Source organism: Sinocyclocheilus grahami, unplaced genomic scaffold (assembly GCF_001515645.1).
Source record: "Sinocyclocheilus grahami isolate Dianchi unplaced genomic scaffold, SAMN03320097.WGS_v1.1 scaffold204.1, whole genome shotgun sequence".
Classification (NCBI taxonomy): domain Eukaryota; kingdom Metazoa; phylum Chordata; class Actinopteri; order Cypriniformes; family Cyprinidae; genus Sinocyclocheilus; species Sinocyclocheilus grahami.
The window spans coordinates 844,880-859,304 of NW_015505383.1; the positions used below are offsets into that span (position 1 = coordinate 844,880).

Sequence of the window (14,425 nt, forward strand, 5' to 3'; positions counted from 1 at the left end):
TCTGCAGTGAATGGGTGCCGTCAGAATGAGAGTCCAAACAGTTGATAAAAACATCACAGTAATCCACACCACTCCAGTCTTTAAACATAAATTTATCGTCACGAGCCGCAGGGTTTAATTTAGTTTTGTTTGTGTATGTTTTATGACTCTCAAAGCTGTGATTCCCATTCACTTACATTATATGACTGATAGACTGCAACGGTTTGTGTTAAAATCTTTGTTTGTGTTCTACTGAAGAAACAAAGTCACCTACATCTTGGATGCCCTGGGGGTAAGCAGATAAACATCAACTTTTCATTTTTGGGTGAACTGTCCCTTTAAGATGTTTTTAACTTAAAACCTTGGCTTCTGGATAAAATCCAACTCCATAATCCATAATAACGCTTCCTCCAATGAAAAAGTCCATCCCCTGTAGTCCTCTAAAATCAAAATCCACTGAAATATTTGTTTAGAACAGTTTTTTGCTAAACGGTGCTTGATCTGTGCATATTTCTCTCCTTATTCAGATGATTATTTTTTCACTGGAGAAAGCATTATTATGGATTAAGGATATTTTAGCCAGAAGCAACGGTTTGAAGTTAGAAATGTTTTAATGATGGATTTGTTTCTTACAAACACAGGTTTTCACTTCTCAAGACATTAACTGATGGACTGGAGTGGTGTGGATTACTTGTGGATTATTGTGATGTTTTTATCAGCTGTTTGGACTCTCATTCTGACGGCACCCATTCACTGCAGAGCATCCATTGGTGAACAAGTGATGTAATGCTACATTTCTCCAAATCTGTTCCCATGAAGAAACAAAATCATCTACATCTCGGAATGGCAAGTGAGTACATTTTCTGCACATTTTCATTTTTGGTTGAATTATTACTTTAAACTAAACAGATGAACACTAAACAAACAAAATAAACAACATGTGATGACATATTTGATGATATTCAGTTCACACAATTTCTTATAGAAATGTAATCAATCAAAAACTTTAACCTGTTGGATCCAATAGCCCAGTGTTTCTCAACCAGGGGTCCGTGGCCTTGCGTCAAGGACCACTAGGGGTCCGTATAAAGTATGAATATTTGCATAAATTTTGTATATTTGGACATGACATGTTCCCATGAAAGAAAAATCCAATATAGCTGATGATATGGCAAACTACTGGACAAGTCAGCTAACTTGATTTATACTTGACTGCATTTGGTCCTCACAAAGACACAAATGATACATCCACTTTCACTTCACTTACTAATTTTAGTACTTAAACTTATTTTAGTTAGATGACAGATGGGAAGGCAACATTTCAAAATTTTCATTTAGAGTAAGTTATTCACAATATTTTTTTTCAGCTTTATATCAATTAACAAAAATGTTTTTAATAGTTTTAGTTCTGTCATGACAACTCTCGGAGGGATTGGGATGGTAATGTACATGACAATGTTAATGTATTTGGTCTTGGCGGAATAGATCTGCTACGCTGCTGCTGCTGCAGAGCAAGTACCGAGACTTGCTACTGCCAATACATCCACAACATGCTGCTGTAAGCATGTAAGAAATACTGCTGCTGCACATATAGCATACGTGAATCACCCCTTAGCAGATCTATACAGGTGGAGCTGGGGAAGGTGGAGGGTTTCTGAAGTGCGCTGCCAACTGCTACAGCAAACAAAAGCCAGGTATTTGAATACTGAGCAGCGAGCTCATTGGCTACCGATACAGGAGAGAACCAATCAGCTGCCCTGTGACAATGATGTCACCAGGTCAGATTGAGCTAGACCTATCGGACTGCGCCATCTAGAGTTTCATGCCAGAACTCTGTATTTAACAATGCTCATATCCAGGCACCTCTGATATACCATTTTACAAAAACAATAAGTTGAGACATTATAATCTTGCATACTTGTGATGGACAGTATGCAAATTTGAACAAATAGATATTAGATGTGTCCTTTTTGCATTTAACACCATGCATTTGGACTAAAAACTGCACAGTGTTTAAATCAAGCACAGCATCAGTGACTCATATCAGATGCAACATTTAGTATATTATGTCCTTGGTTCAAACAAAATTCAAGACACTTGTGGTATGAGAATATAAATATGAAATGTATGATCTATAAGAATGTGATCTGTGTGACTATATCTTTAAAATGTAGATTTCAGGGCCACTTAGCTTTTATATGTTACAGTATAAATTGCAGACTCACCAAAAACTAGCAACACCCTTTAAACTTCTCACTTTCTCTCTCAGTCTCACAAACACACCCTCACACACTGCTCACATTCACGCAGGAAGTAAGCTCAAGGCAGATCGCAAGAAAGGAAGTGAGATGCAACACATTTATAAACAATACTGTTGCTTCTTCTGCAAATGTATCTGGTCTGCTATTGTACGTGTGAAGACGAAGATAAGTCCTCCAAACATTGTAGGTTTTTAGCCACAGCTCACTCCACAGACAAATTTAATTAATTATACATGTATTTATTATAATAAAAAAAAAATAGTGGAGTCCATTGAAAATATGGGATATAAATAAATATATAAATAAAGTTATAACGTAATTATATATTGTTCCATATCTTACATTACAGTTTATTTTTGCCTAATTTTGCTCATAATTTGGTACACATTAAACTCAACTCAAAGCCAATAAATAAATAAATAAGACATAATGAAGAAGCAACATCACTGACATTATGTATTGCTTCATAACTTAATTACTGTTTATTTTTGCCTAATTTTTATCATAACTTGGTGCACATTAAACTCAAGCCCAATAAATAAACAAAATGAATGAATAAATAAATAAATAAAGTTATGACAAATGAAGAAGTGTCACTTACATTATGTATTGTTTCATAACTTAAATACCAACTGTTTATTTTTGCCTAATTTTGCTCAAAATTTAGTGTGCATTAAACTCAACTCAAGGCCAAAAAAATAAGAATAACTAAAATGAATAAAGAAATAAAGTCATGATGTAATGAATAAGGAATATTTATATAATAAGATTCTACACTATTTATAGACACTAACCATATTTTTAAAAAATTTGAAATTTACTTTGTTGTACCTTTGTACAAAAGGTGAGAGGTCAAGGTTTTTTTTTTAAATGAAGTGGCAGATACAATCTACAAAAACTATTTTTTTTAATAATAAGGTAATATACAGTAAATACAATTTTATATAAAGAAAAAAAAACTATATAAAGTATGAAATATCATAGTATAAGTTGATGCACATTTTGTTTAGGTGTCATATCATTCAGTCTTAGAATGAGACTGAATGCAGATACCGAGATACACTGGAGTCACGTCACCTTTGACAGAGTGACCCACGAAGCCCTCTTGCATGTCAACATCTGCTATTGAGTAAAAATGGCATTACTGGTAAGTACAGATCACATGTATCTGCCCAGCAACCACAGGAAGTCCTTCTTTTGCTGCTGCTGCTGCTTACAGAACATCAGCCTTGTGCAGCGGAAGTGCACACTTCTATCTACACACACACACACACACACACATACAAACACACCTACAAGAGCAAGAAGTGAGGACTTGTGGCTCCCCGTCCCGGAAAAGACTGTCTGCATCCTGTCGGACACAAGAGTCAGAAAGCATGATCAAACGCAAACTAAGTGAGTATATTTGATTGAGCACTTCCGCCGTAGTATAGTGCAATATCATTTTGCCATGAGGTTTCTTATTGTGGTTAAAGTCTCTGGTCAGTTAAGCAAGACTAATACAGATCAAAATGCTTTAAATAACGCCCCAGCGTCCTTGTCGAAGCTATCAGTGAGTTATAAAGAAGCAGTTTGTTGACATTATTGATATTTATAATGGCCTTAAAGGCTAATGTTCCTCTCTTATGAAGGTTAGTGTATTTGAAGACAGTGGTACATAGACACTGATACGTTTTTAAGAGTCTTTTTGTAGTTTTGATTCACATGCCTTGAGGAAAAACCAAAGTCAGAAGCATGCCGTTCTGAAGGCAGTGATGGGATATGGGAATACTGTAATGACATTTGGGGATTCAGCTGCACAAAGCAAATGAATGTACTTTAGACTAGATCAATATGAGCCCGAATTGAACATCGACCAAGAAAAACAAACTCATGATGAAAATAAAAGTCGTTTATATTAGATTAGTTTGAGTATTATAAGGTCAAAGTATATGGGATATATGGATATTTTTGTGTGATACTGGGAGCAAATACATGTAAAAGCACAGTCATACAAAAAAAAAAACACACACACACACAATGGCAAGAAAAGTAAAAAAAACACAAAAGACGTCTGAAATCAGTCATGTACATTCACTGGTAAGTTCTTATGTCAATCCAGACCAACAGAAGAGGAAGGTCTTTAAAGTAAAAAACATAAAATATATATTTAAAATATTTAAATACCTTGCGTATGTTCATATACACACGCCAATCTATTCCCAATAAAATATAGATTATTCAACACACATTTATTGTACTTTTTGCCTTACTTAATGAGGTTAGTAGTCACAATGGAACCTAGAGCTGTCAAATTGATTAATCGTGATTAATCGCATCCAAAATAAAAGTTTGTGTTTACATAATATACAGTGGAGATCACTAATCTATAAATACTTTAAAATATTTTTTCTCTTCATCTTCATCACTCAAAATCTGAAGGAATATTAGCTGTAGGTATACCTCTGTTCCACTAACATGTTTAACTAATTTTCCCAAGGCATTTCAACAAAAACCTTTATTTTGTGGAAAACACAGTGATCAAAATTAGAGCACAGTAACCACTGTAGCACAACAGAAGATTACTTCTAAAATTTGGATGGTTACAGCTGTCAGAAGATTATTAGGACGTGTAGAGGCCTCTGCTTTGAATGACTTCAGTACATCTGCGGCCGCAAGACTTCTTTAGTTTCTCACACTGCGCTGGCGTGATCTTGGTCCACTCTTGGTCCACTGCTTTACCTGTTCTGCAGTGTGACAGGGACATTGTCTTGCATGAAAATTGCAGGCTGATTGGGAGATGCTTGTAGGGAAGGAACTGCATGTTGCTGAAGGAGGTTCTAATAAACATTTGTATTCACTCTGACATGTATCTGTATAAGAAGCCCAACTTCTGCTGCAGAAAACATCGCCTAAATCATGACACTTCCTCCTCCACCTTTCACTGACTTCTTTACACACTTCAGTTTTTGCTCAGTTTGACGCCAAACAAAATGTTTCCCATCAGACCCCAAAAAAATTACACTTATTCTCATCACTAAAGTGAACGTTGGACCGGTTCTCCTCTCGCCACACAGCATGCTACTCAGCAAAGCCTTTTGATACTTTCTGCTAATGAGAGGCTTGGTCACTGCAGAGTGCGCTTTCAGTCTCACATCTCTTAAACATGCCGAGACAGATCCATACCCTGTTCAGCGCTGAACTGGCAAGCAATTCCAGCTGCAGTGTTGAACCGATTCCTCATTGAGAGTCTCCGTCTTGTCTTCTCATGCATTTGTCCAGCCTTTTTGGGGGACTTGAATGAATTAGTGTCATTGCAAACCTGCAATATTTGGGAAATCACAGATTTGGAATGACCACGTTCTCTTGCTATGACTGAAAGTGTCATCCCTTTAGCCTTAATCTGGACAACCTCCTGTCACAGGGACTCAGTCACCATAGAGCGGCTCTCCATCTTAGTGAAAATTGGAGGAATGCTGCCAGTTGAATAGTGTTTGTTATATAATTAAGGAAACTGGCACCAGGTGCCAGATTAACACCAATAATTTAAGTGTTCTCTAATTTTGATCAGAGTTCTTTTTCAAATATCTAATTTAACTTTTTTATACAGTGCATCAGAATACAATTAATTTATGAAATATGCTTAAAAACTTCACTTTTACTTCTGTTAGGACAAATTCAAATAGGACTAAGCAGTGACCTTGAAATTGATGAAATTTTAGGTTGTTCTCTAATTTTAATCTTCACTGTATGTGTGTGTACTTTGTATATTGTATGTATACATAAATACATACACACATACGTGTATATTTAAGAAATATATGTAATATATATGTAATATAAATTTATATAAAATATAAATATGACTGAATATGTATATATAGCTTCTTTATTTTCTTAAATATATACATGTATGTGTGTGTATATTTTTATATAATATACACAGTACACTCATATATTATGTAAACACAACATTTATTTTGGATGCAATTAATCTGGATGCATTGCGATTAATCATTAAATATTTTAACAGTAACAATTAAATGGTTATTAAACATAAAGCAGGAAATATAGTAAATGTAGAAAACATTAAATCTTTACTTTGATAAATGTGACCCTGGACCACAAAAGCAGTCTTAAGTCGCTGGGGTATATTTGTAGCAATAGCCAAAAATACATTTTATGGGTCAAAATTATACATTTTTCTTTTATGCCAAAAATCATTAGGATATTAAGTAAAGATCATGTTCAATGAAGATATTTTGTAAATGTCCTACTGTAAATATATCAAAACTTCATTATTGATTAGTAATATGCATTGCTAAGAACTTCATTTGTACAACTTTAAAGATTATTTTCTCAATATTTTGATTTTTTTGCACCCTCAGATTCCAGATTTTCAAATAATTGTATCTCGGCCAAATATTGTCCAATCCCAACAGACCACACCTCAATGGAAAGCTTATTTATTCAGCTTTCAGGTGATGTATAAATCTCAAATAAAAAAAATTGACACTTAAGACTGGTTTTGTGGTCCAGGGTCACAAATATGTTTTGATCAGTAATTAATAAACAAATAAAATTACAAGATATAAAACACAAATCTGCTTTTACTGAGAAAATATCTATTCAGTCTTTTATTTTTTTATGTACACATTGCAATTAGTGAAAATGATAAGAAACATTGAAGTAGATATTTAAATATTTATTCATTAATATTTAAATGTTGAGTATGAAAACACTGAAATGTGTTTTAAGAATGAATGTGCTATTATTATTATTTTATTTCACACTGATATTTTCTTTAATAGACGATTCTATCAATTTACTGTAATTTCATAATTCAAAATGTAAGTGTAAATAAGATCTGGTATTGTAATTACCATTCATTTTAAGATTATTTGATTATTGTGAATGCAAAAATTAACAGTTTTATCTCACAAAACATGTTTCATCCTTAATATTGGGTACAATTTTGGATAGCTGTGTGTTTTCTTCAAGTACAACATATCAGTACAGCAACACATTATGAACTACATTACCTTTAACAGTCCCATTTCAATATGTCTGATATCTAAATATACTCAGTCTGGATCATAACACAAGACCACTTGCAAGAAACACAACCAGAATTGGGCTAAACTTTGACAGTCCCCCGAGAGCTATAATTATTAAGATAAATGAACAGACGTTCCAACAGTGACAAAGACAAATTTAAGACCCTGACATCGAAGATCATGCTAGAAACATTGCAAAATACAGCTAAGCTTTATTTTAAGAATCGCCTTCCTGTTTGCACAGTCTCTTAATTTCCTCCCACGTTCATCATTATCACTGCTCGGCAACCTTGACATGATTTTCACCAGAAGGAAATATTCTGGCTTCATTTATGAGAAGCTGAAATGTTAAAATGGTTGTTTTAGGGACTAAAGGGACCAATGCATTTTTCCCACAGATGAGGTCAGGGCTTGTATGTTTACTTAAGAGGCTACATGTTTCTTTCTCACATTTAAGGAACTCTTGGTATGATAGGGACCCTGGGGTGCACAGCAAAGCCCACAACGAGCACCCTAAGCTAATTTTATTTATTTATTTTTTTACCAATGAGAGGTTTAGACCAAAAACCGTGTCGAGTTATAACACGCACAACATGTTTTCTCCTTTCTCAGACTTCAAGTGGTTTGGTAGTCTCACCAACCTCCGGCGGAAATCAGACACCCAGAAGGACGACGCCAAAGAGGTGTCCACCGATGACATGGGCATGCATCCACGGAGCCCGAGCTACGCCAGCTCCAGTGAAATGTACACGCACATGGGCACCATGCCGCGTCACCCGAAGAAGGACAAAAGCTTGAAGAAGAGCAAGTCCAAGGACAAGACCAGCCTCAGTCAGAGTCAAAGCATGAGACCTCCACAGGACCATGTAGTTGATTCCCCACTTCTCAGCGTACTCTCTGGGAAGGGCCTGGAGGCCCTGGAGAACCCCATCTTAGAGGACAAGCCAGCTGTAGGAACCAGAGATGATCACATTCAGAATCGTGAACTTCCACCTCCACCAACTATGGATGGACACTCAGCAAAGCAGGAAGATGAAGATAAGGAGCCAGTAGATGACCCCAAGCTACATGTTGATCCACCAAATGCATGTCTGGGAACGTCACCAGATCTATGTCAGAGCAATGAGCCAGAGGTCCAGCCAGTGCTGCCCAAGAAGAGACATAAAGAAGGAGACACCTCCATGAAGGATGCTGAGGAGCACCAGGTGGACAATAACTTGATTCAGTTACCTCTGAAAATTGGCAGTCAGGTGGAGCAGAAGCAAGCAGCATTGGCAGATGCTAAAATAGGATCAGACTGTAAACAAGGCAGTCAGGAAGAAAAAGAGCCTAACAGGTAAGAATCAGCTAAATTCCTTGAATCTTGAATCTGATCTTCATCGTTTGTTTATACCCATTAAGTACAGTAGCTACGTTCAATGAGTAGAGTACAATTAACATTAAAGACGAAATACCATTCAAACAATAGAAACCATCACAGAATCTGTAATGGTTTTACAGGTTATAATGGGAATTGTATTGGTTTTAATGGAAATGGTAAGGGTCCTTGTGGATCTCTGCTGGTAATTTGTCACCTTTTATTGGTGGCTTGTTAAAACCACTAAATCATAATGGAATATCTCCCAAAACACACTAAAGGAAAACATTTTTTAATGGTTTTAATGGTTAATAGTTGGGTGGTTTGTAATGGTATTTGTAGTGTAAACCTTTAGAATTTCTGTGATGGTTTCTTTAGTTTGTTCTTTCAGCAGGGAAAGTGTTATTAAGAAATGGATTTGTGACTAAATGTTTCAGAGGACAACAACGTCACATGAACGCTATTGTTCCGACAAACAGCATGACATACGAATGTGATTTTTACACAACAGTTCGATATACAAGAAGTTATTATTGAGCAACTAACATTTTAAACACTGCAGTTAGTTTCTGTATTTTTGCACCGCCATTCGTTCCAAATGAAGCCAAAGCTGAATGAACCAGCAAGCAACACAGACTAGTGTTTGTTCCTGAATCATTCAGAGTTTACGAACAAATCAGTTGAATGAATGACTCATTGACTCGCTCATAAAGACAATCACTTATCACCACCTACTGGCGTACCGATGCAACCCACAGTAACTGAACAATATCCCAAATACACAAGCGGAGTGAAACAAACAGTGAAAAGCCCCAGTGCTGTTGGACTGTATATCTGTATATTAATAATGAAGCAAATTGAGACATTAGGACAATACAGAAACTCTGAACAGATAAATCAGATAGCTGCACTATAACGTCAAATGAGACTAATCCTCGTGTCTGACCACATACCGTGACAGTGTGCTTTTGTGATACAGTAAATTATGATCTCTGCTCCTTTGTGACACTGGTTCATTGTACATGAGCTTCACGCTTGAGATGTGCTCATGAGATTAAGAACTGCTCTGTGCGTTTAGACATGCATTATGAGACAGTTTATCTCAGGGGCCCTATAGACTCCAGTACGTTAATAACTAAAATACTAAAATATATTTAAGTGAATTTATAAACGTACGTTTGGGATTGGATATGTAAAAGATTTTGGCCAATGATGGTGTTGAATATTCTCTTTTTACATCAGGCTTGCTCCACTGCTTGGTTCAGCCATGTTTCCAATTTCGCTGGATGGCGTGTAAATGGCTGGTAATGAGGTCACACACCTGTGAGTGTTTGATCAATGAGGTCAAACAGCGTTTTAGCAGTGACCCTCATAAATTCACATTAGTCACATTAGTGGGCAGCAGAGAGCAACAGGGTGAACAGGCATTCAAAGAAAAGTTGTTGTTCATTCCTCTCAGCTTCCCAAAGGGACTTGACAGACCGTAAGACTTAGACTGGAAAACTGAATGAATAATTTTAGGAAACACCCCTTATTGGGCCTTTTTTATGAAAAAGTTTTTTTGTTGTTGTCTATTCATTTGGAAGTGTTGTTTGAATATGAAGTTGCACAAGGATCTAAGGTGAGTTTATCATTGTTGGTATGTCGTTTGTGTTACATATTTTCCTCTAAAATTTGATTTTAGTTCTAACAAAAAATTTGAATAACTTTCGTCATCAATTTATTTAATTTTACTTTACTTTGATGACAGTGGGGGCTAAACTGCTTGTTATTTTCAGCTTTAATTATAATAGCAGTATTCAGTAAATAGTGAACTTAAAAAACAAATGAGTGAAATGGCCTTTATATCTACACTGTATACTCTGAATTCAATATATAGCATTGTGGTCATAAATGGTGTAGTTATTGTATCAAATTATAATACTTTACTTTGAGATATAGCATGGCAAAAAAAAAGTTATTATTATGATATCTCGTCTTGGACAGCGTTTTAGTACAGGCAAACTGCATATGCTACATAACCATTGTCTTATAATAAGACTGTATCAGTCAGAGCTCATTATAAACAACATCTGGTTTGTTGTTTGCCAGGAAGATCTTTTCCCTGTCATATACAGCTGAAGGAGGATAATGATGTGAGGTCAGCCGGCACAGCTGGAGGATGTGAGAAATGTCTTCAGGAAACACACAAGTTTTCCTGCTTTTGTATGCAGTCACCTTACTGTGTATTTACTATTATACTAAAAGAAGGCCATACATAGTCAAAATCAAGTTGTCACGCCATTCACTATTTTGTGGGCGTATTCAGCAGTGAACATCTAGATTGCTGACCAATGCATACTTTGAGTTGTTAAGAGCAGAACCACCATCACATTAATGTTCCTACTAATTCTCCAAATTAGCATTCATTTGAATTAAAACATATGATAAAAATATAAAAAATAAATAAATGACTATAAATCCAATAATATTACAATGTATTATTAATAATAATAATACCATAAATATATTGATAATATAATGAATTGATAACATTAAAAGTTTAATAATAATAATAATAACAAATTATTATTAAATGAATTAAATATATGACCACTTTCATATCACATGACAAGCTGAATTAAATAAACCCCCATGTTTATGTCACTTTCAGTTGCATAATAAATTTGAATTAATCATAATAAAATTAATATAAATAAAATATAATAAATATAATATAATATATATAAATATATATAAATAAATATAAATAAAAATATAATAAAATGTATTATTTATAATAAAATTATAATAAATTCTATTACAATTACAATGTATGGATAACATTAAAACAATATAAAAATAATAGTTAATCTTAAATTAATTAAATATATTATCACATGCAAAACTAAATTAAATAAACCCCCAAGTTTTTTTTTTCTTTGCCACTTTCAGTTGCAGAATAAATGAATCATGGTCTGTAAATAGGGATTTTCTTCAGTTGCATATTATGCTGCTGCTTGATTCTGCTTCCACACCTCAAGATGTCATTGTACAATTCAAGACCTCAAAACTGACTTGGTGCACCTGAAGGCCCACTGAAAAATAACTCTTTCTAAAAGCTGTTTTAAAAATGTTTTGGGTAGTTTTTCCCTGTTCAGGGAGCATTTTAGCATATTGGGGTCTTATTCATGTCTTAGGAGATATTCTGTCTTGGTATGATCATTCACATGTTGTTTTCACCATCATTCTACACACTCCAGTAACCTGCAGGAAATAACAGTTGATTTGTTGAGCATTTGAAGGACCTTTGCTTCATTTCCTGTTTGTATATCTCTGCTGCTTTCATTCCTGTGTTTCAGAACAGAAACTTCTGTTCAACACACTCTGTTTCACTCTGACTGACTCAGAGTGAGGTGTTGAGAACATTCATACAATGGTTTTTCAATGTGTTTGGCAGTGGTTTCCACATACTTCTGCTTTTCTGAAACTTTTCCCATGCTGAAAGCTGTTTCTTGGCCTGATCCGAGTGAAGTTGTCATTGCTAATTTATCTAATAGCCTTGTTAAAAACTCTTCCCATGCTTAAAGCAAGTTTGTTTCTCTCACACACTCACAGATAAAAAAAAAAACCTGTCACTGGGGCTGTACCCTTTCAAACACTACTGATATGCACTTTTGAGATACTTATACACCTTTGAGGTGCTATATGCACCCTTTCAGAGTAAATAAGGTACAAAAGTGTATCTTTTGAAGAGGTACTGCTCCAGTGACAACTTTTGTACTTTTTTACTGGGAGTGCATGAATTTTGACAAAGTACTTTTTGCTGCTGTGCAATTTGAAAATCCTCTTCAGCCAAAACTCTTTCTGTTATCAGTATTTCTCAAGGTTTCATTTTAAAAGTCAATTATTAAAGCTTTTGAACATAACTCAAGACTGCAAATAACTGTTGCCTTTAGAAGTTGCCTATATGAAGTATTGTCTAAATTGAAAAAATAAATCAAAACACCTGATGTATATATATATATATATATATATATATATATATATATTCATGTAATGTGTATTATTGGCTGTTTAATGGCTTTTAAAAGTAATATATTCACTTTTAATAAAAAAAATAAAAAAAATTATTGTTGAGAATAGTGCTGCTTTATTTGCCCAAAAAGATTTATTGGTAAAATAAATAAATAAATTCCTATGTAATTTTAATAAAGTCTTGTAATAATAAACATATTCATATTTCTGTGCTCATATCCTCTATCTCTGCACTTCCTGTTTTTTGGTTGAACCTCATTTCATCCTTTCATTGATGTGGCGTGCAGTAGAAGGAACGTGAATACGCTTTTCACTTCCTTTAGTTGTTAAAAAAAATTCACGTTCCTCTCTGAGTATTAGAATGCATCCTGTGGCAATGAAAAAATGATGAAATCCATCTGACTACATATCTCTCTGATGCTGTTTAACACTGAGGTGGCTTTGAATTTTTCATATGCTTAAATATGGTTTTTTTAATGCATTTCTCTGGAATACTTGATTCTGATTGGTCAATGACTGCATTCTGCAGTATGTTTTTGTACATGGACACTAAACTGTATGATTCACTGTTACAACGGCTAATTCTCCTTATATGAGTACATCATTTGCATGTCAATTTATTCATTTAGATTGCAATGTTGTGCATAAAGTGGGATAATTTGCAGTCAGCTTTGTTTTGCAATTCTTAGCAGGGTTTATTTGGCAATTATGAATGATTGAATGACTCTGTTTATTATATATTGCATAATACATAATATGAATATTACGTGCTATCAAACAATGTTGTCAATGTTTTTCTTTTCACAGACAGCTGGACACCACAGACAACCAAGGAGAATATGTGGAAGTAAGGCCTTTTTTCTTTCTCTTATAGCAAGAAGTCATTTAAACAATCTAAATCTCTCATCCTTAATAAGGAAAAGCTGGAAGGAATTATGTTAATATATCTGTGTATTACTTCAATCTGTCTGTTCTTTGATTTAGGCTATATTTCAGGCTCAATCCCTGACAACTTGCTGAATATGGCTATTCCATGCTTAATTAGGCACACTTCCTGTATTCATTAACTAAAAGCATAATTTAGAGATGTAATAAGAAATTAATCTAATGAGTTCTTTTGGTATGTGCTGGTTTGGTGCAAACTAATGTCCTTCCTATCCTGTCCCTGCCCGTATTTGCAGTCATTAAGATATTAGATTCTGCATTAAATTGCTGTGCAGTGAACTCTGCTGCCTCTAGATAGAGCTACAAACTGCTCTTTAATTCCTGAAGCTCTGTAAGGGAAGGTTAGGTGTGGCCAGACCCACATGACCCTTATGCCTTCAGAACACACATCCTAATTTATACACACTGCATAAAATATGTGCACACAGATAGTGAAACTTCCTCTTTGTCAATGCCACAATCACCTTCTTACTCTGGCACACTAATCCAGTAGCTCTTAACTGTTCTTTTTTCTCTCTCTTATGGATGGGAATTGTAAGGAAATAAACAATTCTTGATTCATCTTAATGGTTCCATTTAATAGTTCTTTTATTACTTTTAAGGAAGAAACATCTGGAAAAATGTTGACCTCTGCAAGTTCTATGCAGTGCTGGGTAGTAACTAATTTCATGTAGGCTAATCTAGATTAAGTAATCGGTTTACAAAAATTAAGCAGGCCTACTTGACAGTAAACACACTTGTCAATAAAGCTCTTTGTGATTCTGACGATTGAATATTAAAAATAATATTCGGCTATTTTTTGTCTTTTGGAAGCTGCATTCAAAATCCAC

General features: G+C 34.7%; 1 protein-coding gene across 1 annotated transcript in view; it reads left to right on the plus strand.

The window, feature by feature from the left end:
* The first annotated feature begins 3,488 nt into the window (after positions 1-3,488).
* The window catches only part of LOC107595550 (SH2 domain-containing protein 3C-like), a 57,420-nt gene continuing 46,483 nt past the window's right edge, over positions 3,489-14,425 (plus strand). The window contains exons 1-3 of the mRNA XM_016285980.1: positions 3,489-3,635; positions 7,889-8,612; positions 13,458-13,497. Of these exons, the coding sequence (XP_016141466.1) occupies positions 3,617-3,635; positions 7,889-8,612; positions 13,458-13,497 (783 nt within the window). The 5' untranslated portion in view covers positions 3,489-3,616. The remainder of the gene's footprint in view (positions 3,636-7,888; positions 8,613-13,457; positions 13,498-14,425) is intronic.